This window comes from Corylus avellana, chromosome 6 (assembly GCF_965113065.1).
Source record: "Corylus avellana chromosome 6, dhCorAvel1.hap1.2, whole genome shotgun sequence".
NCBI lineage: Eukaryota > Viridiplantae > Streptophyta > Magnoliopsida > Fagales > Betulaceae > Corylus > Corylus avellana.
The window spans coordinates 5407712-5430261 of NC_142495.1; the positions used below are offsets into that span (position 1 = coordinate 5407712).

At 35.0% G+C, this 22550-nt stretch overlaps 2 protein-coding genes and 1 pseudogene across 2 annotated transcripts; 1 reads left to right on the plus strand and 2 right to left on the minus strand.

Moving 5' to 3' along the window:
• Positions 1-3230: 3230 nt before the first annotated feature.
• On the plus strand, positions 3231-10048 carry LOC132188763 (cyclic nucleotide-gated ion channel 1). The gene is made up of 9 exons (XM_088517192.1): positions 3231-3591; positions 4477-4581; positions 5583-6165; positions 6683-6892; positions 6966-7264; positions 7491-7602; positions 7895-8131; positions 8856-9250; positions 9594-10048. The coding sequence occupies exons 2-9, from the start codon at positions 4553-4555 to the stop codon at positions 9904-9906; spliced, it is 2178 nt and encodes a 725-aa protein (XP_088373318.1). The 5' UTR covers positions 3231-3591; positions 4477-4552; the 3' UTR covers positions 9907-10048.
• Positions 10049-11722: 1674 nt separating this feature from the next.
• Positions 11723-12103, minus strand: LOC132188772 (non-specific lipid-transfer protein A pseudogene; annotated as a pseudogene).
• Positions 12104-13179: 1076 nt separating this feature from the next.
• ATG6 (AUTOPHAGY 6) lies at positions 13180-21676 on the minus strand. Its single transcript, XM_059603301.2, has 10 exons — positions 21470-21676; positions 20538-20878; positions 20263-20433; positions 19538-19662; positions 19268-19316; positions 18522-18680; positions 16392-16477; positions 15520-15591; positions 15002-15151; positions 13180-13571 (listed from the first exon to the last, which is right to left on the minus strand). The coding sequence occupies exons 1-10, from the start codon at positions 21606-21608 to the stop codon at positions 13349-13351; spliced, it is 1515 nt and encodes a 504-aa protein (XP_059459284.1). The 5' UTR covers positions 21609-21676; the 3' UTR covers positions 13180-13348.
• Between the last annotated feature and the right edge of the window lie 874 nt (positions 21677-22550).

Genomic DNA, 22550 nt, shown 5'->3' on the forward strand with positions numbered 1-22550 from the left:
CGATTTTCTTCATTAATTTAATCTCTAAATATCAGACCCACTAGTCAAAATAATATATATTTTTTATATATATATATGATTAAAATTTGACTTCAAACAATAGCAACGTATATTGTTTTCTGAACAGTTGACTGACTTTGGTTTTTTAAATGACTTTTGATATGGATGATACATTTCCACCTTACAATTTATGCCAACAGCCATCAGAAGAAACCAACAGCATATTTTCTCGGAATTTGTAATTATGGATATAAAGACTTACTATAATTAAGATCTTGCCCTCCAATTATGTCGTATTAAAAAAATAGATAATCCTATATATATATATATATATATATATTTTAAATGAATTCATATCAGTCTCATTCATAGAAATCATCATGAGCATAAAGCTCTTACAAGCAACCATAGCCAAAGCTACGAGGTTACAAGCGTCACATATGACGTATTACATTCTAGACTCAAGATCAATCCTCTAACTCATGACTAATCTACATATTAAAAAACAGATATGTGCCAAACAAACTCAAACTAATGCATATGTAGTGTTTATTCCTCGGAACTGAGGGTAGACAAACCCCCAACCAAAACTCTTTCTCTTCAATCCAAAAGTCAGGATAATGTTCACATTTATAACCCAAAAGTCTAGACCATAGCAAATAATTCAGAGGACATCACGCATGTAAATTGAGAGGGGAAAACGCCTTATTACAAGCAAAAAAATAAGAAATAAAAGTGTAAAGGAAAATAAAGGGACTAAAACAGAAATACAAACAGAATAGAAAAAATCGGACAAACAACTAATGAAAACTAACATAATAGGAAAAAAAAAAAAAACCGGAGAATCACAAACGGCAGTCGAAAGGAAGACGATTGCGGATAATCCTATATTCCTATCATCATCCGTTACTCTTTTTTAATTTTTGGGGTTAGTAGATTTTATAATCTTTCTTCAAGTGGCATAAGTAACCAATCACTAAATTCTAAAATAATAAAATAAGACTTACGTCCATCATTGAAAATGGCCCAATAGGAATAAAAAATATTTTAACAATTAGTCTATTTTATTTTATGGAGAAAAAAATGTCTAGAATACTATAATTTTTATTATTTAATTATTTACGAATCGATATAGTAATGTGACAATTTATACTTGTAAAATAGTTAAAGAGAATTTGACTGGTTAATTATTTTATAGATTGCCATAATCATTTGTAAATGACTTTTTGAAAATTTAATAATATTCTTGTTGCTTTTTTCTTTTCTTTTTTTTTTCTTTTTTTTTTGGGGAAACAACTGAGTAGATAGACATAATATTATTTATTAATACACCAGGCCCACCTTCTCGATGCAGTTATTTCAATGAACAGCAAATGAATTAAAGTCTATTCAATCACTCTTCTCATTTTTGTACAGTTTATAATACGAGATTGAGACACGACAACAAACTCATCTCCATCACATCTTCAAGCTTAAAGTTTGGAGAATCATCTGTTGTTGCGAAGTGCCCTTTCATCTCTATTTTAAGTAATTAAAATTAAGTACTCATTAAAAAAGGAAAATGTAGTTAAAATGATATATGCTTTTGTATTTGGTTATCCGCTGCTTATTGGATTGATGTGATAGTGTCTATCAGCCTTTAAGTTAATCTCTATAGTTATATCTAGCTAGTAGTATAAGAGTAAAATGAAGGATGAGTATTTATAATTACATATAATCAAATTTACATATATTCAGGCTATTTAATAATCTGATTATACTTACTATTATATTATTGATATACAACTTGATAATGTAACAGTAAAAATATCTATTAAATCAATACTTGTAAAACAAAATACTGGTTTCCATAATCATTTATCTCAATTATTGTATAACAATAATATAATAATCTATTAAATAATATTATTGTTTTGAATTTTGCCCATCGGATTGATCCAATCATACGCGGTTTCTTCCATCTTACGACTGACTTTGACAAGAGTCCAAGATAAAACTTCTTATTTTACGAATCCCTCACCAATTGGAATTGACCATTCTATTTTTATGGTTGGTTTAGAATATAAAAACTTTAGACTATAATATAAAAAAATCACACACCCAAACAACCCCTGTTGTTTGGATGCTGGAATTATTCAATAATTTTTTTTTTTTTTTTTAATTCGTGTTTGGCTTGCAATGCAATGGGCTAACTCAATTTTTGTTTTCAACCTTATCCAACTTGATTGCATTACCTTAACTCAATTTTCTTCAACTCAAATCAATTTTTTTTCTTCTTTGAATTCATATTTTTTTGAATTTGCGGAGGGATGGGCAATGGACGAGTACGAAGATCTTGTTGCACTTTGCGTAGAGCGACGCCGCTTTTTGCGGCAATGGAGAGGTCTGCGATGAGGCCCTTGAGGGCGGTGGTTGCCATCATCGCATTTCTGAGCTTGCCATTATTGTTGTGCGTCATGCTGTGATTTTGCGCGTTCCAAGACTGTGATAGAAGGCGTAAAACGACAACCTCTAATGGATAAGCTGTTATGTGCATCGGAGGCAAATGGGGCTTGACAATTCTACATTTAGCATCGTTGAAATAATGATGATGTGTAAATTATAGCGGAAGCAGTATAGAAAATAACACAAAGAACTTTACGGGTAGTTTGGTGTTAGATGCCTACGTCCATCACTCGGAATAGCCCTAAGGACTACATTATGCTCATTAATTTGATTTGTCTACAATACAGAAATCCTTATTTATAGGGTAGTGTCTAAATACAAGTATAGTAATTAAATCTCCTTGATTTGATTACAATCTCAATATTTAATTACAATCCTAATATTTGATTACTATCAGCATTCTCTTCCAAACATAAATTCTGAATTATATTCAATTTAATTCATCTTCCCAAACATGTTTCTCACAATTTTGTTTTCTATTTTCTAAACCATCTAAATATAATTTCAAAACCTTTTTTTTATTCGGTATTCATAATTTAAAAAAATAAAAAAATTACAAAAGAATAATAAAAAAAAAATCACAATCTCAAACGTATCTGTACGAAGCCGTCATATTAACGTATGCATGATATGATATAGTTCTGACATGACCAAAAATGATTCACGTAGGTTAAATTAAATTAAAAGTATTACGGTACGATAAAATTTGTGGGGTCATATAATGTTATTTCCTGGAGGCTCGCTTGGGTTGACTTGACCCTTCTCTCCCGAGGACTCCGTCTTGTTTTATAATTCCCTCTCATTTTCTCTTTCAGACCACAGACTCAGAAAGTTACTGCCATTGCCATTGGAGACTCTCTCCGCGAACTTTCTTCCCAGCCCCCAGGGCTCTGCCTTTTGTCTTTACCAAACTTCTCCTTCAAAGATTCCTTAATTAGTCTTTTCTGATCGTCCATGAAACCAAACTCGCCTGTAAGGAAGGCCGCCAGATATTTACTGTACAATCTCATGCAATATATATAGTCTCTTTCGTTCTCAGTCTGTTTGGTTGATGGGAAACGCTGGGAAAAGGAAAGAAAACTAATCCCAGAGAGTAAGACCCTTTTCTTCGGTTGAGCTTGGTTCCACAATTTGGCCTTCCTAGAGGTGGGTTTTCCTTTCTAATATTTTTGTGGATAGCAGGGCAACATAAGTAGATAAAAGTATGGCTTTTTAATTTTCTTTTCTTTCACGTTTCTCAGCAAACAAGCAGAAAGTTGGTATTTGCTTGTTAATTTTTCCATTTTCTGACTTTAAAAATTGATGAAACTTTCGCCTCTTTTTCTGTGCAACCAAACAGAAGTTTAATCCGTTTTTGTTTATTTAATTTTTTTTTTCTTCTCATTCCTTGACTTAATGATGATTATAATTAATAAAAAAAAAAAAATTGTTGTTGATTCTCGTTGTGGATTATCACCGTTATACTTCGTGCATATATTTTATAGCAATAAATAAAAGATTAATGGTCCAATTAATAAACTTGCTCTGCCTTAGATATTTTATAATTCTCTCCCTCTCTCTGTCTCTCTAAAGTACCGATGGCGTAATTTCTAATTAATTTCTGCAGCTAACTGTACGTATAATTAAATAGGATTAGGTACAGTAGAAAGTGATCACGTCATGTTACATGTTTTTAAGCTTCGACTCTTAGATTACGTAGATAGATTCGTTCCTGCTCCATAAATTATACATGTTGATTTTTTAGTCACAAAATCGTTAGTAATATCATGCTTCTTACACCTTCTTCTTCTTCTTTCTGTTTGTTTGTTTTTTTTTTTTTTTTTTTTTTTTTTTTTTGCCTTTTTATATATATATATATATATATATATATATATTTTAAACCATCGCTTGTTTTAAAAGTTTAAGTCGATAAAAAAAAAAAAAAATTAATTAATTATTTAATTTATATTATACCAGCATGAGCCAAACTTTTTTTTTTTTTTTTGTGTTTTCAATGTAGAGAATTTTGAATTTTAACTTGTACTTCTGCAGGCCTGCATTTTAGCACTTCATAACAATCATCCCAAGTTTGGCTTTTCATATAGTGGGCATCTAATTGGCTGAAGTTATGGACACCAAAAGACCCAAGTTTGTAAGGTTAGTTTGTTCAACATTCTCCATTTGTTGCTATGATTTCCTCTGCTTTGATTCTAACTTTAACAGCATCTCTCTGTTACCTCTTTACATGTCTATGCATGTGTGTTATGATTTATGAACACCATCATTTGCATCTAAATTTAGTCAAATGATATGTAACACAATGAATATATAAAGAGGATGACAAAGACTGAAACTATCCTGGATGGTTCTAAGTGAAGGTATCTGAAATGACCATTTTGGATAGGATCTCTCTGTAATGCATCCAGTTTTGGTAGTGAATGTACATTTAACCAAGCTGATCGAATTGGGTGATTGTCACTTCTTCCTATATTCATTATAATTAAGTGCATGATTCTAGTCTTGACTTATGTTTCCCATCTCTTTTGAAATAAATACGTTTTGGCGCTACCGCGTTCGAAAGGCAGATAGGGTTCACAGCTTTTCGCATGCAATGTTCAAACGGTGTGCGATCGAGTGTCTCAAATTTAACTTGATGACCATCTCGATCGAACGTTGTGCGATGATTATGATCACAATGGTAATCATGGCATTCTGTGAGTCTTCTAATTTAGTCTTGTTCGAACTGGATGCGATCGCCCTTACGATCGAGGCTCATGGGAGCTTGAAATTTTATGCCTCGAAGCCCTCCGTTCAATGCTTGTGATTGGGGCATTCTAGAACTTGATTCTTGAAGTGTATTAAGATCTAGCTCGTTCGACCAACTTTTAATCAGATTGCAAACAACAGCTTTTGATCGTCAATTTGAGCTTCAATCTAAGAGCCAACTTAACCACTAAACCTAGACTTACAACTAAACCAGTTTTGACATTGAATTTGCCGAGAACAGAAATTTCCTACAATCCAACCTATAATTTTGCCATGTGTCCCTTAATAGTTTTATTTAAAAGAAAAAAAAAAAAAAAAGGCAATTTTTTAAGCTTAGTTTGAAAGATATGTTTGTCAATTTATAAGCTTACCATATTTATACTTACATCCAGGTTTGAAGAGTGGAGGAGTCCAGAGAGCTCTACGAGTTCCAAGCAGCAATATTCCATTGATGGACGATATCCAAGAAACACAAGTTTAACAATTGGAAGAATTTTGGAGAGTTTTTGTAGATGGTTTGAGAGGTCTTTCGAGAGAATTAAGAGTTCGAAACAAAAATCATCAACCACCCATTCTGTAGGTGAACGGCCAAGAAAAGAGTCAGGTCCTAGGAAGACAATCTTGGATCCACAGGGTCAGTTTCTTCAAACGTGGAACAAACTTTTTGTGCTCTCTTGTGTGGCATCAGTGGCCCTAGACCCCTTTTTCTTTTACATTCCAAGGATGAGGGTGCATGAAGAGGGCAGGTGCTTGGATTGGGACCAGACATTGGCAATCTATGCTTGTGTTTTTCGTTCATTCATAGATGCCTTTTATGCAATTCATATAATCTTTCAATTCCGAACTGGGTTTATTGCCCCTTCTTCTCGAGTGTTTGGAAGGGGTGAGTTGAATGATGATCCTAAGGCTATAGCTAAAAGATACTTGTTCTCCTACTTCATCATTGACATCCTATCAATTCTTCCACTGCCACAGGTATGCATGCATCTCACATTCAAAGTATCATTTTTCTGCTTAGATTTTACATGCCCTGACAAACTCTTTGGTTATTATCAAATCCCAGAACTGATGTATTAGTGTACTTTATGAGAGCATATATCAAATAATTGAAATGGAGAAACTTTTGCTAACAACAATGATGAATAATATGGAAACGAAAAAAAGAGAAAGTAAGAGAAAATCGAGACACAGATTTACGTGGTTCGGCAATGTACCTATGTCCATAGGAGAGTGCGACTATTTTTCACTATTAATGATTTAGGGTTATAACATAACATATTTATAAGAAAATCTTAATTGTACGGACGTATTTTGGAAAACTCCAAAATACCCCATACCGTACCGCAACTACTCGGCCATCCATACTAGTATTTTAGTAGTATTTTCTATGTTTAAGAGAATATGAGCCACTTGTTCCAACACATATATCAATTTATTGAAACGGAGAAACTTGTGCTAACAAATTTTGATGTCTTCTGCTTACTTTGTTCAGGTGCTTGTAGTTATGATTCCCTCATTGAAAGACAAACTTCCATCAGACGTGAAGGAAATGCTGAAGGGCATAGTCTTTTCCCAGTATGTGCCAAGGCTTCTGAGGATCTATCCACTATATGTAGAAGTAACAAGGACCTCTGGCATACTGACAGAGATAGCATGGGTTGGAGCTGCTTATAATCTTATTCTCTACATGCTAGCCAGTCATGTAAGTTGATTCTTTTCTAATTTCTTACCATATTCCAACATTTTTCCATCACTAAATAAATGTGAAATACCAGGTTGTTGGAGCATTTTGGTACTTGTTTGCAATAGAAAGAGAGGAGAATTGCTGGCACAAAATGTGTAAGAAAACAAAAGGTTGTCAGTCTTGGAATTTCTACTGCAGAAAAGGCCGTGACCCGACCTTGGATAAAGATCTTTATGATGCATGCCCTTTTATAGATCCTGATAATATTACAGATCCAACTGACTTCAATTTTGGAATATTTACTGATCTTCTGAGCTCTAGAATGGCGGAGACAATAAATTTTTCTGAGAAATTCTTCTACTGCTTTTGGTGGGGTCTGCGTAATCTTAGGTTAGCAAATATATAAGCTACATTCTTACTCGGTTGCCTGCTGTCAAACCATTTTGAATTGGCATTTGCACAATTAAAAATATTTAAGAGTAAACATTCCCATTCAAATCATTTTATCTAACTTCCAAGCTAAGCTTTTCAACTTATAGCAATATTGATCACATTGTGAGTTATACTTTGGAGCTAAGGCATTTTTAACTCGTACGTTTCCTTTTTTTTATCTCAGTTCTCTAGGCCAAAACCTGAAAACAAGCACTTTTGTTGGGGAGATAGTCTTTGCTATTATCATATCCATTGCTGGATTGGTTTTATTTGCATTTCTTATCGGCAATATGCAGGTAATAATACGATTCTCTTCAATTATCTTTCCAGCTTAATAAACATGTATAATTAATTAAATGATTAAATTCAAACCTCGACTGAATTTGGAATTTATTCATATTTTCAGTTAAGGGTCTCACAGAAGTAACACATGCTTCTGCCAACTTCAATTAATATGATGTTTCTTTTTTCTTGCCAATTCTATCTACTCTCAACTCCAGAGACCTTTTTGCAGGGTCCTCATACTCCTGAATTTCACGAACTAATTAAGGTGCTAAATTATGTTTTTTTGTTTTTGTGCTGCAACAGAAATATCTGCAATCCACAACAGTGAGAGAAGAAGAAATGAGAGTGCAAAGGACTGATGCAGAACAGTGGATGTCCCACCGTATGCTCCCTAAGAACTTAAGGGATCGGATTAGACGATATGAACAGTACAAATGGCAAGAAACCAGAGGTGTTGTGGAAGAGAATCTTCTTCGTAACCTTCCTAAGGATCTCAGGAGGGACATAAAGCGCCATCTCTGCTTGGGTCTTCTTAAGAGGGTCAGCGTTTTTGCCTCTACGTTTTTTTTTTTTTTTGATAAATACTATTTTTATAGACACCCAAACACAATACAAACACTTGAGCAAAAAGGCTGAAACACGATGATATTGTCAACAAAATCAATAAAAAAAACCCAGCCAACTTACAAACACAAAAAGAATCTCAAAGAATACACCCTACACAAAAACTTAAAACTTTTGCAGAAACAATATCAGAAGAAAAAAAAAAAAACACTTTCTTCCTTAATTAATACTCCAATTCCGACCAAGATCTTGGCTTCTCTTGAATCTACCTCTTCCCAACACTCTGGTAGGAACTTCCCACAAAATATTCTGAAATATCTGCTCCTCTGTTTTCAGATGAAGCCTATACTTCAACTCATTTGGATTTTTCCACGCACTATAGACTGTTGTACAAAGCTTTGATACTATATTAAACTACCATTATCTTAAAAGTTTAAGCTAACACTCGTCCTGATTACGTGTGGGCTCAAATTCCCTTTTAATAGGCGAGGCCCAACACGTAAAATATTTAATTTAAATGAGAGTGAATACTATGTTAAATTACCCATTGTCCCAAAAGCTTAAGCTGATAGGAAGAAATAAATTTAATCACTTAATCATTACTTTAACACAATCTACATATATTACTTTTCCTCTATTTTTTTCACTTTTTTTTCAAACTTTTAGCGATGGTATTCCTCAAGTCAGTTTTATCTTTTAGGTGCCTCTGTTTGACAAAATGGATGGACAACTACTGGATGCACTATGTGATCGTCTCAAGCCAGTACTTTACACAGAGAAGAGCTTCATTGTTCGTGAGGGGGACCCAGTGGAAGAAATGCTCTTTATCATGCGAGGAAACCTAGCCACTATGACTACCAATGGTGGACGAACTGGTTTCTTAAACACTGCTGATTTGAAGGCTGGTGACTTCTGTGGAGAAGAGCTTCTTACTTGGGCTTTGGATCCCCGCTCCTCTACCAATCTTCCCATCTCAACTCGAACAGTTAATGCTCTTGTAGAGGTTGAAGCCTTCGCTTTAATGGCTGAGGACTTGAAGCTTGTGGCCTCTCAGTTTCGGCGCCTTAGTAGCAAGCAGGTCCAACACACTTTCAGGCAAGGCTTTTTATATGATGCTCACAACGTTTTTTATTTTTCTAAAGCAAACATGTTCCATGCTTTGTAAGAAAAGAAATCGAGACACAGATTTACGTGGTTCGACAATGTGCCTATGTCTATAGAAGAGTGTGGCTATATTTTACTATTAATGATTTAGGATTATAACATAACATACTTATAAAAACATAACATACTTATACAAAAAAAAAAAAAAAAAACCTTAATTGTATGGACGTATTTTTAAAAATCTCAAAATGCTTCGTACCGTGCAGTTTAAGGATGACTTTTCTCTTTGAGTGAATGATCTTTCATAATTTAATCATGCAATGATGACTTTCAGGTTCTACTCTCAACAATGGAAGACGTGGGCAGCTTGTTTTATCCAAGCAGCTTGGCGCCGATACTGTAGGAGAAAGCTTGATAAGTCTCTTCGTGAAGCAGAAGACAGACTGCAAGATGCTCTGGCAAATGAAGGTGGAACCTTGCAAACGGCACCTAGTATTGGTGCAACTATTTATGCTTCAAGGTTTGCTGCCAATGCACTTCGAGCCTTGCGGCAAAATGGTGCACCGAGCCCAAGAGTGCCACAAAGATTGCTACCTCTACTGCCACAGAAGCCTGCTGAGCCCAATTTCACTGCTGAAGATCATTAAGAATATAATGTTTTTTTTCATTTGATTATCAAGGGAGTTTTTGTTTTTGCATTCAAGGCTCATATGCAACAGGTTTTTGTATATTTGTAGAATGTGTAATATGTACTAAGCAAATTTCTTACTTGATAATTACATCTTTGTGCCTATGTTGTTTTACTAACTTTGATAGCTCTTAGAACATGTTTTGCGGGATGTGATTTTGAAGGCTATAAAAGGCTTTAGCTTTTCTCACTGGATACCAATTGGTTTTCAAATGAGATGATTAAAAGCTCAATCCAACAAATTATATCAAAGTCAGGGTTATGAGTTGAGTCACAGGAGCATCATGTTGTGGGAGGGATTGTTAAGGTACAATAGTACGGTTCTGCTCTCATGGACGACTTTTAGAATATGCCTTATAGGGTGGGATTTTGAATGTCATAAAAGACTTTAACTTTCATCATTGGACACCAATTAATTTTTAGATGAGACGGTTATAAGCCCAAATCAATAAGAAGCTTCAAGCACACACTCAAAAAAAAAAGTTTTTTTCTTTTATGGTTGCACTTGAGAAATTTGAGTGTTATCCAACCCAAGAAAACAGTATATATAACCAATTCATGATGAAATAATTTGATGAAAGAATCATTTTGATCTTTCTTTTTATATCATTGAAACACGTGTAAATACCCCTACCTTGCGATTGAAAAAAAACAATCAATTCCCTTCACGCATGCAGCTGCCCTTGCTTCATTCATTGGCTTCCATAATACAACTTTTCTTTCCAATCGTCGTGTGGTAATAATCTCTCGTCTTTCCTTTCCATTATACAGATTTACGTACGGCTTACGCATTTAGCTTCTTGAGAATTCAGGTCAAATTTTAGGGATTGGGTTGCTTAATTGCATGCATGCAATTGGTTGTTTTTCATGCATAAAACCTAATGTTATGCAATTAAGGTTAATTTTACAACCTTTTATGTGTGTGATATATATACTATATAGTATATATGAAGGATATATATATATAGTCATGTGATTGGGACTTTTGACGGTTCATTTATTTGTTATATATTATCTTTTGTTCAAAGTAACACTTGAGAAATTTGAGAGTTTGTACAACCAAAAAAAAAAAAGAAAAAAAGAATTGAGACATTTATACTATAGTCTATTTGTGCGTGATGAAATAATTGTTTTGATTTTGCTTCTATATCATCGAAAAGATATGTAAAAAGGAAAAAGCAAAGACGTACAAGTGTACATTTATATATAACATATGCCTATGATTGAAAATTTTATCTTAATGAATTTTTTCATCTAAAATAAAATAAAAATCCTAAAAGTCTCCAAACTCTATACAAATAAATAAAAAGAAACTCCAAGCTTTATAAAAAAAAATAAAAAGATCTCAAACCCCATTTCCTAAACAATTCTAAATTCAACAAATTAGAACTTTGAAGCCTTTTTTTATTATTAATAATTTTGATATGTCTATTAGCATAACAATAAACAATATTGAGAGATTTATTTTTTCAATAAAAAAGAGAAGAAAATTACATCTGATAATTAAATACCTGATGGTATGTATTATTTTTCATTATGACTTAATATATCACAGGGATTTATGAACTTAATTAAGCAATTTAACTCATGATGGGAATTAACACGTTCTATATCTCCTATATATCATGGCGCCCTGCATAATCAAACAAGATCACCCTGCATCATATGCTGATCATCAGCTCACCAACTTACCCTGCATAAAAATAAATAAAAAAATATTAGTTCCTTCCCGTCGGATCATCAGAAAAACAAAAACAAAGAAACAGTGGTGAGAATTACTTTGAGCAGTCGGTATTGCGGCTAATAGGAGGGAGTTTGATGTCGATGTTACAATCCTTGACGAGTTGAGGTATGCGATTACTATCAAATTTTCCGATACCCGACACAGCTTTCTTAATGCACTCGCATATTGCTTGTCGATCTGCTTTGGTTTTTGCGGCTTTCTTCAACTGCCTAGCGCCGTCACAGCAAGCCGCGGGCGGCTTGTTCACTTTGCCTTTTATGAAACCCAGACAGGGGCCAAGGTCATTGGTAACTTCGGCGCACGAAGTTGCATTACTAGTACTCTCGGCTGCATTATTATTATTATCCCATGCATTCACGGCTGCTAACCCTGAAAATAGTAAGACAATGGCCAAGACACCTACGCGAGTCATGGCTGCAATTAATTGAGAGAAACTAGTACTACTTCTTGTGAATGATATACAATTCGTTGTGATTGATGAAAGAATTTATAGCTGCTGTTGGGATGGGTTTTCTTGCTCCGTCTCTCTCCTTATAGTCATGCAAGTGTCGTGACTTTCTGTTTCATATAATTAGATCCTGCTTTCGTACATGACTAAAATAAGGAACTTCAATGTTCCAATTATGTTATACTCCTTTGCAGTAGGGTAAATGGTTACTTTTCGCTGTTTGTTTGCAATTTTTACGTTTAATGGAAAATTATCAAATATTTCTTATATTTTTATATAATTTAAGAAGCGACTACGGTAAAAGAGAGTGTATCCATGTGTTAGAATAGAAGGCTTTCGGTAATAGAATTAAAATCTAGTACTGTAATTGCTTACTCATATTGCTTGCAATTTAGGCAAGAAATCGGGAGAGGGACCTAATGGGGCCCACTTACTCGGGTAGGTCTTTCGAGTAACCCAAAATTTGCTCCGACATGTAGGCCCCATACGGTTATTTTACAATAGAGCCCTCTCATAATTGCAAATGTTATCTTCCAAGGCCAACTAAAAGCATTTTCACATTAACCAATATTTTATGCTACGCCAAACACTCAAAAATAGAAAACTTATTTCTAAAATATATTTTACTGGGGCTTAATACGCTAATATATACCTCTTGCACCAAGGTTTTTTTAGTACGTAGGTTGAGTTAATGTTTGTACCACCACAATGCATGATTTCTTAAAGAAATTGATCACCTTAAAAACGTGTGTTCTGCTTGATTGCCATCTCAGGAACTGTTTAGATTTGTATAGAAAGGGTACCTTTCGTGCAGGAAAAGAATACGCCATAACGCATCTCATATGCGCCTCCTATTTGGAGGTTGCATTTAGATGTTGCATACCGCTCCCAGGATAAAAAGCCCATGAACGGATGAACCCATCTAAATATCTAGCACCAGACTATTCAATGCAGTCACAGGAGGCAGGATAAAAATCCATGATCGGAAAACAAATGCAATATCAACCTCATAATTTTAATGCTCAAAAAACAAATACTCATAGGTTAAAGATGGAGCATCAGGTCTATTATCTTTCAATCGATTGTACCCTAAAATATTTACAAAATAAAATAGAAACCTCTGCTTTCCCTTGCTTGTATATTCCATGCGAGTAAATAATAAAACAAAAACTAATGATTTAAACTGCACAATTTGAATTTCTTTTGTATTCAGGCTTGGGTATCTGTACCACGCTTTATGTACAAAGAACCTACATCTGGAACTTCAGCATGCGAAGGCGCTGAGGAAAGAGGCTGGAAGTTTGTATTCCCTATAAACCAGAAGAGAGCCCATTTCAAATCACAGAGGGTGTACTTGAGAGCTTTGGTCCAGTTTTCTTGCTTGTTGAAGCTTTGCGTGATGGAATAGCTTCCCACTTTGTCGTTCTCAATCCTGATTAGCCCATAAATAGAGGCATGCCGAGTGCAACAGAGACAAAAAATTTCAATCAATAATATGTATGAAGTGTGCATATCACCATGAATAACAGAATTGATTTTGCATTTGTTGAGAAATATTGCCTATCTGCAAATTTTCAAGTTATTTAACACATTAGCTAGCTATATATCCCCAAGAACTTATTCTTGACTTTTCTCAAGCTAACTTCACACTTCTTGTTAGTTTTCTCACTCATTGTTTCCCAACTATATCACAAATTTCTATATCAATCTGGATTCTTATGCCACCATGCATTATTTATTCAAAAGCAATATTACAATAACAAGAGAGGAGCTCCTCAAATTAGTCGGTGCACTACAGTATTTGCACACCCAGCTAATTTATATTTTGACATACTGTCCTTTCCACACTTATTTCTCTATAAGCAAAAACACTTAGCAAGCCAAGACTCGCTCCTCCCAGACTCCTCGTCTTCCCCCCAGACCCTGTGTCTTGTCTGCCTTGCCCCCCTTAACCTAATTCCCCCCTTCCCCACCAATTATTTTAGATCCTGGTAACCACCTCAATCTTCCCAGGAAGGAGGTTCATCTTTTCCAGATTTTTGCCTCTATTGCCTGTGATTTGATATGGTTTGCTAGAAATAAAGTTAGTCACCAAGGTCTCTCCAGATGCTCCCTCCCTAGCCAAGCCGATAAAAAAAAAAAAAAGTGGCATTAAAATACTCAGCTTGGGAACTCAAAGCTACTCAAGCCCCTGTTGAAAACAGTTTGTCAAGGCTCTAGGCTCATGTTCCCTTGATACAGGAGAGGCCTTGGCAGCCCTCCTTGCTGCCATTTGGACATTTCCCTCCACCTCACCAAGTTCACCCTTGAAGGAGACTCGACCATTATAATTGAAGCTCTCAATAATCCTAACTCCACTTCGGATTGGACTATCTCTCCAATCATTTCAGACACACTCTCCATCCTTCCTCCCCCCTCCCCTCCCCTGAGGGCAAGAAAGTTCATAGAAGTGCCAACTTCTGTGCCCATTATATGGCAAAATGGGCTGCTTCCAAACGCTTCTCTGGATGCATTCTCATCTCCCCTCAACCTTGGCTTTCCATCTTGTTAGATTGTGGGAAAAACCCCCCTTAGCTCTATTTGGTTTAGAGAGGAATCACATGCTAATAAATGCAAGATACAAACAGTTTTGTCAAGAAACACCAAGGTTGAGACTATCCCAAGTCTCATACACATGCCAAACTCTCCCACCTGCTAACCTCCAGAAAGCTCAAGATTTGATGATATAAAAGCAACACAGCAAATAAGAATATTAAATATGAAAGCCACTCCTCTTTTAGTTGCATTTGTGAAGATATCTTCACAATTATATATAGCCCAATGAACAAATGGAATAACATAGATTAAGACAAGAAGACTCACTTATAGGGCAACTTGAATTGTTTGTCAGGAGGTATATTGTTTTCTATATCCTTAGAATGTGCAAACTCAGCAAAGTCCTTGAGACATGTCGCAAACAATGTCATTGCTTTGTCATAGCGAGTGCTCCAAAACAAGTTCACAGGACCAAACCTAAGAGATACTCATATCAGTTAAGACAATGAATAGATAAGAGGAGACACCGTGTGAATCTGATAAGTGAACCACATACATGCTCTAAGCATCAAATATATTGTCTTACAGCCACACAGGATTTCTCCCATATTTCAGCTTTTTGTAATAAAAAAAAAAAAATCAAATGGAGACATTGTTTATAATCATTTAACCAGGCCAGTCAAAATTTGTAGGAACAGATAAAATGGTAGATCAAATCCCCACTTCTTGAACAATGTACTGCAGTTTAGCGATCTGGTGCTCTTTTAGTATTGAATTGCACTTATTGCAACATGTTAAAGAGAGCAGTAAACTCCAATCAACATCAAGGGAGTAGTTACACTTACAGCTCGTAAGTAGTGTTGCTGCTGTCCATAATTCGAGGATAGCTCCCCATAGGAATAATTTTAATTCGATATCTAAAAATAGAAGAATTAAGGATATGTCACTTAATCATTTCAGAGACAATACTACTAGAAATATATGACCATATAGAATGCATGAATTTATTAGGGTTTGCAGAATCTTTTTTTCTTCAGAAACTCAAAGAATAGATTCCTTCAGTGTACTAAAGCTCATGGAAGCATGAACAAGAACTTCAAAATTGAAGTGCTTTCCATTGGTAGGAACAAGGCATTTCCTAATGAGATTATCAACAACCATGTCCTGCATTGAATCCAATTCAAGGATAGGTTCTCCTGGACAAGGCACACTCTAGCACTGAAGCGTTAACTCCAGTAATTTCAATTAACCTTTTTTTTTTTTGATAAATCATACGGGACTTGACCTTTAAAACCACCAAGTTGTAAAGCCCACGCTTGTTCAACATCAGAAGCAGGTTAATTGAAATTTCCATCCCATGACTTCAGATATTTCAAGCAACCGGTATGGCACAGAAACAGATTTTGACTAAACTTTTTTTTTTTTGATAAGCAAAGTAGTTCATTAAAAGAAAACAAGGGGGGAAGTATACAAGAGAATGCACAACAAAGTCAAAAGAATGGTGTTAGCCTTTTGACTCTACTTTTGTAAGGTCCAATCACCAACTTAAATGAGAGCTTACTAAAAGAAATTGAAAATTGAGGGCACACTGGTGTCAGCCTATTTTTTCTTTCGAACAATATCATCAATTAAGGAAATATACAATTATGAACTGAAACATTATTTTCTAACAACTTAATAAATACATAAATTCATAGATGCCTTTGATAAAGGATACTGAAACTTTGGCCGGAAATATTGACACATTGTATGGAGGAGAAGGCAAGCTTGGCCCCAAGCGGCATTTATCTCATCCCACTCGACCTATATGATTTTCCGGCACATGGCAAAAATCAGAACCAAAACCTAATTATCAAATTATAGGAAAGAAGTGCGAAAAAGAATTTCAACTAAGGCGTGCCAATAAAGATAAAGGGAAAAGTGTAGTACAAAATAGGCAAGCAATGATACAGAAACAAATCAGATGTTATCCATTATGCCTTTATAAATTATGACCACATCAGGTATCCTAATATTTTTTCGATAAGTAGTATACAAGAGAAAAAAACACTTAGCTATGAGCAAAAAGAACAAGAAAGCCTCAACAGCAAACAACCCTCTTTGGGCAAGAGAGCCGCCCTAAAATAGCTAACGTTCCTTTGAATGGAACCACCATAATGCTTCAAGAGAGCCACAACAGAAACATCCTTTGCGCAAGCAATACCATATAAATCTAGAAAGGCTTTCTTAATGGCCATATCCCCACATCATAAATCATGCCAAAATCTAACCTTGGAGCCCACCTCAAATATGGTATGACTTGAAAACATCCCCTAACCCCTCCAAATATTCTTCCATAAGTTCATTCGAACACTACCCACCTCATGAACTTCCAAATTTAGAGTCAACCACCACTCTCCACCAAGCCTCTCTCTCAAGCTCATAGCGCCAAAGCCATTTTCCTAAAATAGCACGATTGAACATCAACAACTTCCGAACCCCTAACCCTCCTTCAGAGATTAGCGAACAAAGCTTAGCCTGCTTACCAAGTGATATTTGAACTCTTCGCCTAGCCCACCCCATAAGAAATCATTTTTTTGATAAGTAATAAAGATGTATTAAACAAAGCCCAGAGGGGCGCAACCCTAGTACACAGGGAGTATACAAAGGAAAAAAGATTTGGTTGTAGAGGAAATCATGTCGAAGCTTCTCAATACAATTTGCAACACCTGCAGGGAGAGGAAAGAGGGACATGAAGTACGTAGGTAAATTGAAAAGTGTGCCCTTGATGAGGGTTATACAAATATATCCTTTTCTAACTAGCCAAATGACACTTTATCTTCTTAATAACACCGTTCCAAATATACTGGCCCTTATAGGAGGGCCCCCAACGGCAGACCAAGATACTTCAAAGGCAAAGAAGAAACCCCACAACTCAAAATACCAGTTAACCCATCCACATTATCAACATTTCCTACATGAACCAATTACAACTTTTCCAAGCTTATCTTCAAGCCTGAAATAGCTTCAAAACATAAAAATAAGCATCGCATATGATGTAGATGATCTAAGTCAACCCCACAGAAAATCAAAGTATCATCAGCAAACATAAGATGAGAGATATCAATCCCACCAACATTCCTTGTCCCTACAAAGAAGCCAGACAATAAACCCCCACTCACTGCAGCAGAATTTATCTTACCCCCATCACAATGACAAACAACAAAGGAGACAGAGGGTTCTCTTGTCTCAAGCCACGAGAGCTATTAAAAAAACCTGTGGGGCATGTCATTCACCAAAACCAAGAAAATACAATGAGTTATCCAAGAGCATCATTTCTCCCCGAAACGGCACCTCCTCGGCATGTACAATTGAAAATCCCACTTAACATGATCATAAGCTTGTTCTAGGTCCATTTTGCAGATAACACCAGATCTTATTTTACTATCAAGGTATTCATTGGCAATAAGAACAAGATCTAGGATCTGCCCAACTCAGATGAACACATTCTGTGACTTAATAATAATCTTCTACAACACTATCTTAAGCATATTTGCTAGAATCTTAGCAATAATTTTGAATACGCCACCCACTAGATTGGTCGGGCGGAAGTCCTTGGGGTCAAATACGAAGCTACAATCTTGTCTTCAGGCCACTTGCCATATTTTCATCTCATTAAACAAGATTTTGTTGAGTGGATGGTTAAGAAACATATAAAGAAGTAAGTGGAACAAAAGAAACACAAGAATTTGTTTCAATTATGATACACGTATAAAGAAGGTAGATGAACAAACTTTCGAATTGGAACAAAAAAGTTCTTAAACGGAAAAGGCCAGTGGTGAAAAGCAGGCATGCTTAGTTTCCTTACCGGAACTTTAGGAAGTCGTCCAAGTCGAAAATTGTTAATTGTACCAAATTCTCCTTCCTGGCAGATGGGGAAAGCATCATTGAGCACATTAGTTCGCTTCAACAACTCCAAATGTGCTTGGGAAACTTCAATTTTTGCCAGAATTGCATCTCTCTCTTCCTGCCGACCAGAAACATTTTCATTCACAGAACATAGCATACTAAAAGGCAGCTGAAGCTCAAACTTTGTTAGAAAGTAGATAGCAAAAAGATACTGTCTATTTCAAGGAGAATAGGACAAGAAATGAGTTACATCAGAAAAAGCCAAGTTGAGTTATCACATTAAACCACAATGGTCTTAAAAAGGTCAAATTAAACATTTGATTCAGTACTATGAACGTATCCACTTTCTATAAGATTGAATCCATGACCTCACCCTCCACCTTTTACTTATAAGGAGAAGATGTTATTTGATCCAAGGACCATTGGCAACATGTCTGTATCTAAATACAAAGAATCCAGGGCCATCAATATCAATACCACCAACCAAAGAGAGCACTAGCAGCAATAGTGGTATAAACAACAATTACCATTTTAATTATTAATGAATCAATTAATAAAGGATTAGTAACATAATAATACAATTTCTATTGCAAAATTTGGAAGGTTTAGGACAATCATATTCCAAGAGAATGGATTCCAACTGGCAAGGATCTGGTGGAGGCTGGAGGAATAAAAATTAGCAGAAGAATAGGATCAGAGACACACCTGATGTGAAATTAACTGAAACTGAAAATTATTGTACTCATGCCAATACCTGATACACATTGAGTTAAACAAAAAGAAGAGTTTAGGATTTCAAGTGTCTGCTAAGACACAGAAACACATATAACAGCAATACTAATAAGCGAAAGCAATAAGTAAGAGAGAGAGAGAGAGAGAGAGAGAGAGAGAAATATGATGTAGATTTTTATTTTATCAGGAAAAATTAAAGAAAAAAAAAATGATTTCACGAAACAGTATGAGGAGAAAAGATACCGCTCCTCCAATTCCTTAAAGCGGCTAGATTTTAACTCGAGCTCCTTCAGTTCAGCATTTACTTCAGCCTTCTGTTTCTCTGATTCTTCAATTGCTGCTTCAAGTTTTCTCTCTTCTTCCTCAACCTTAAACACCAACCAAAAACTACTGAATGACCATTTTTAGCTTAGATTGCAAATTTGCAATATTCTATAAAAGTTGTCAACGATTTAAGCACATTTATATTAATAAAAGATCCACTTTGTTATCATTTTATCCAGTTAAATTGCAGGCATACTATTATTAAGGCCTTGTTAATGTAAAATAACTTTTATAGTATGAAGCAGGCCTAAAAGTAACAAATATGGAAAGTTTTTAAGGCACTAATAACTTACCAACCACTGGTTTCCTTATTTGGTGGTAAATGTTTCCTGCCTCTGCATCATCTCCATATTATTGCTTTTAAAATTAAACTAGCTTTCCCATACACGAGTAATAATACCCTTCCCCCACCCACCCAAAGGAATAAGCATTCTTCTAGGGCTTATAATAGAATGTGCGGTCAAAGGTCATAGATACAAGTGTGGATAAATAAATTGCATCACTAAATTCAATATTGCGAATTGGCTAACCAATACCACCCAATGATGAGTAAATTTTTAAAAATATATGCTCACAACCTTCCTGCAAATCAAAAATAAAAGCAGGACCTCAAAGTGATTAGTGGATTAAAGACAGTTAAGCACCTTCAATTTCTCCTTAAGAAAATCAGCTTCACTAAGAACATAACGTGCCTCTCCCTCCAAGCGCTTAAGACAGGCTTCATATGCTTCAATGTCTCTGCTCGCATCTTCAACCTCCTTATCAAGTTTATCAGACAACAGTCTCATGCATTCAAGGCATAAAGGTTGCTCAACCTGTGAATGTTAACAGCAATCAGAAAACAGCATCAAACATAAAATTATAGTCAGATTTTCAAACAAACTGTTGATTCATCCGAGTTCCTTTGCATCAAGTATACCTGACTCTGGGTTGAGGCAATCTCAAATGCACGTTTCAGCACAGTTGTAGTTGAGTGGAACCCAGAGTTGTGAGGCTGCAAATGACCATTGGATCCTCCTTCAGCTGATGGTAAATGGGTCCCACCTCCATCAGATGCAGACTCAGACTTGTACACAACCACAAAGGACTCTTCCATTGTCTTCCCAGGCTGGCTCATATCCAGCTGGCCAGCTCCACCACGAGGACGAGGAGGCATGCCTTGTGGCTGGGGTTTTTGTTTTGGTAGCACAACAAAAGAGTTGTCCATACGTGTCGAACCTAAAACACTGCTGGCCCCGTGAATTGAAGACCCCTGCATTCCTGCACATGCTCATTGACAAAGCAGACTGATCAAGAACAATGATACCATTCCCTTAATAGACAAAAATTACGAAGTTACTAATTTCACTTATCCACCATGGTATTGTTAACTTGGTTATAGTTACTCCTATAACCAGTTCTAATGATGCTCACACAATTAAGGTTAAATTTATCGTATAATCAATCAACTTAAAAAATAGGAAAAGAAAAATTAAGTGCCACTCCATAACCAAAGTCTACATTCTAAAATAAGCTCAGAAATAAGAATCAATGCAGGCTCAAACCTTGCAGTGAAATTCGATATTTCATGAGAACTGTTTATACGAATACACGACACATAAAACGTTACATTGTTACTGATTATCTTCCAAACCCTAACACTACAATTACTCAAGACGACAAGTTAAGCAAGTAAAAACAAAGACATAGGGTATTAAAATAAATTCAAACTATCAAAGCAATTCGCCCAAATAATTAAATTTATGCATAAACTTTAACAATTGCACATACACATTAAGAAAGAAAAAATACAATTAGCTAAATAGATGAAAGACGAGCTCGCAAAAGCGAAATGAATTCAAAGAGCCTAACCGGAGCGAGACGAGTAGTCGTTCGAGAACTTGTCGGCGTAAGAATCGACGCCGACAACGCAGAGGGATTGGCGGCAATTCTGGCAGACCCATCGGGGCAAATTTGGATCGACCGGGAGGGTCCGACTCTTATCCCCCATGCTCTCCTTTCTTTACTCGTATTATTCTGCTCAGCTACCCAATCAATCGATCAAAACAGTTTGGGGGGCTTGGAATTTGTATGTTTCCGTAATTAGAGGTTTTCTTTTATCTGCAAAAAAAAAAAAAAATTAGAGGTTTTCTTTTCTTTCTTTTTCCTTTTATTTTTAAATTGATTTCTTTAAAGACGTGTGGAAATTATTTCTCAAAGGGAGATGTTTTTACAATCTAACCTTGTTTTCATGGAGTGAAAGGTATATTTGAATGATTTTTCGATGAGGATTTGGTTTATGTGCTATTAAAAATATAATAATTTTTCAATGATCAAGGTTTAATTTTAAATATTTTTATAAAAAAAATAAGTATAAAATAAAATTAAGGGTAAAGTTTACATACTCCTCAAACTACCATCCAATTAACAATATTCTCCTAAATTTTCAATTTTGACAATGTCCCTTCAAACTAATCAAAATATTGTCAATATCCCTATTCCCCTCTAAGGCTAGCAAAATGATAAAAATGTCCATATGTATTTCTCAATAAGACAAAAATACTCTCTCTCCCTCCTCTTGTGCGGACATGTCAAAAAACAAAATACTTTTATAAATTAAAAAAATAATAATAATAAAATTAATTTTTTTTAAAAAAAAAATTAAAATTTTAATTTAAAAATAACGATTTTCTTTTTAAAAATTTAGTTTTTAAACAAAATTTTTTAATTTTTTTTTAAACGAATTTTTTTAAAAAACATAAATTTTTATTTTAAAGAAACATTTTTTAAAAATTTTGTTTTAGAAAACGAAAATTTTTATTTTCTTAAACAAAAATTGTTAATATTTTAAAAACAGAAATTTTTATTTTAAAAAGTTATAAAACAGTTTTTTTTTTCAATTTTTTTCTTATACAACGGATTTTTTTTTTTTATTTTAAATTTGCCACACTTT

Coding starts and splice junctions, on each gene's coding strand:
- LOC132188763 (XM_088517192.1), top strand. CDS start 4,553: ATGGACACCAAAAGACCCAAGTTTGTAAG. Junction 7,265..7,490: donor TGGGGTCTGCGTAATCTTAG/GTTAGCAAATAT, acceptor TTTTTATCTCAG/TTCTCTAGGCCAAAACCTGA. Junction 9,251..9,593: donor CAGGTCCAACACACTTTCAG/GCAAGGCTTTTT, acceptor GATGACTTTCAG/GTTCTACTCTCAACAATGGA.
- ATG6 (XM_059603301.2), bottom strand. CDS start 21,608: ATGGGGGATAAGAGTCGGACCCTCCCGGTCGATCCAAATTTGCCCCGA. Junction 20,434..20,537: donor TTGCCTCAACCCAGAGTCAG/GTATACTTGATG, acceptor TAACATTCACAG/GTTGAGCAACCTTTATGCCT. Junction 15,152..15,519: donor AGCAACACTACTTACGAGCT/GTAAGTGTAACT, acceptor AGTATCTCTTAG/GTTTGGTCCTGTGAACTTGT.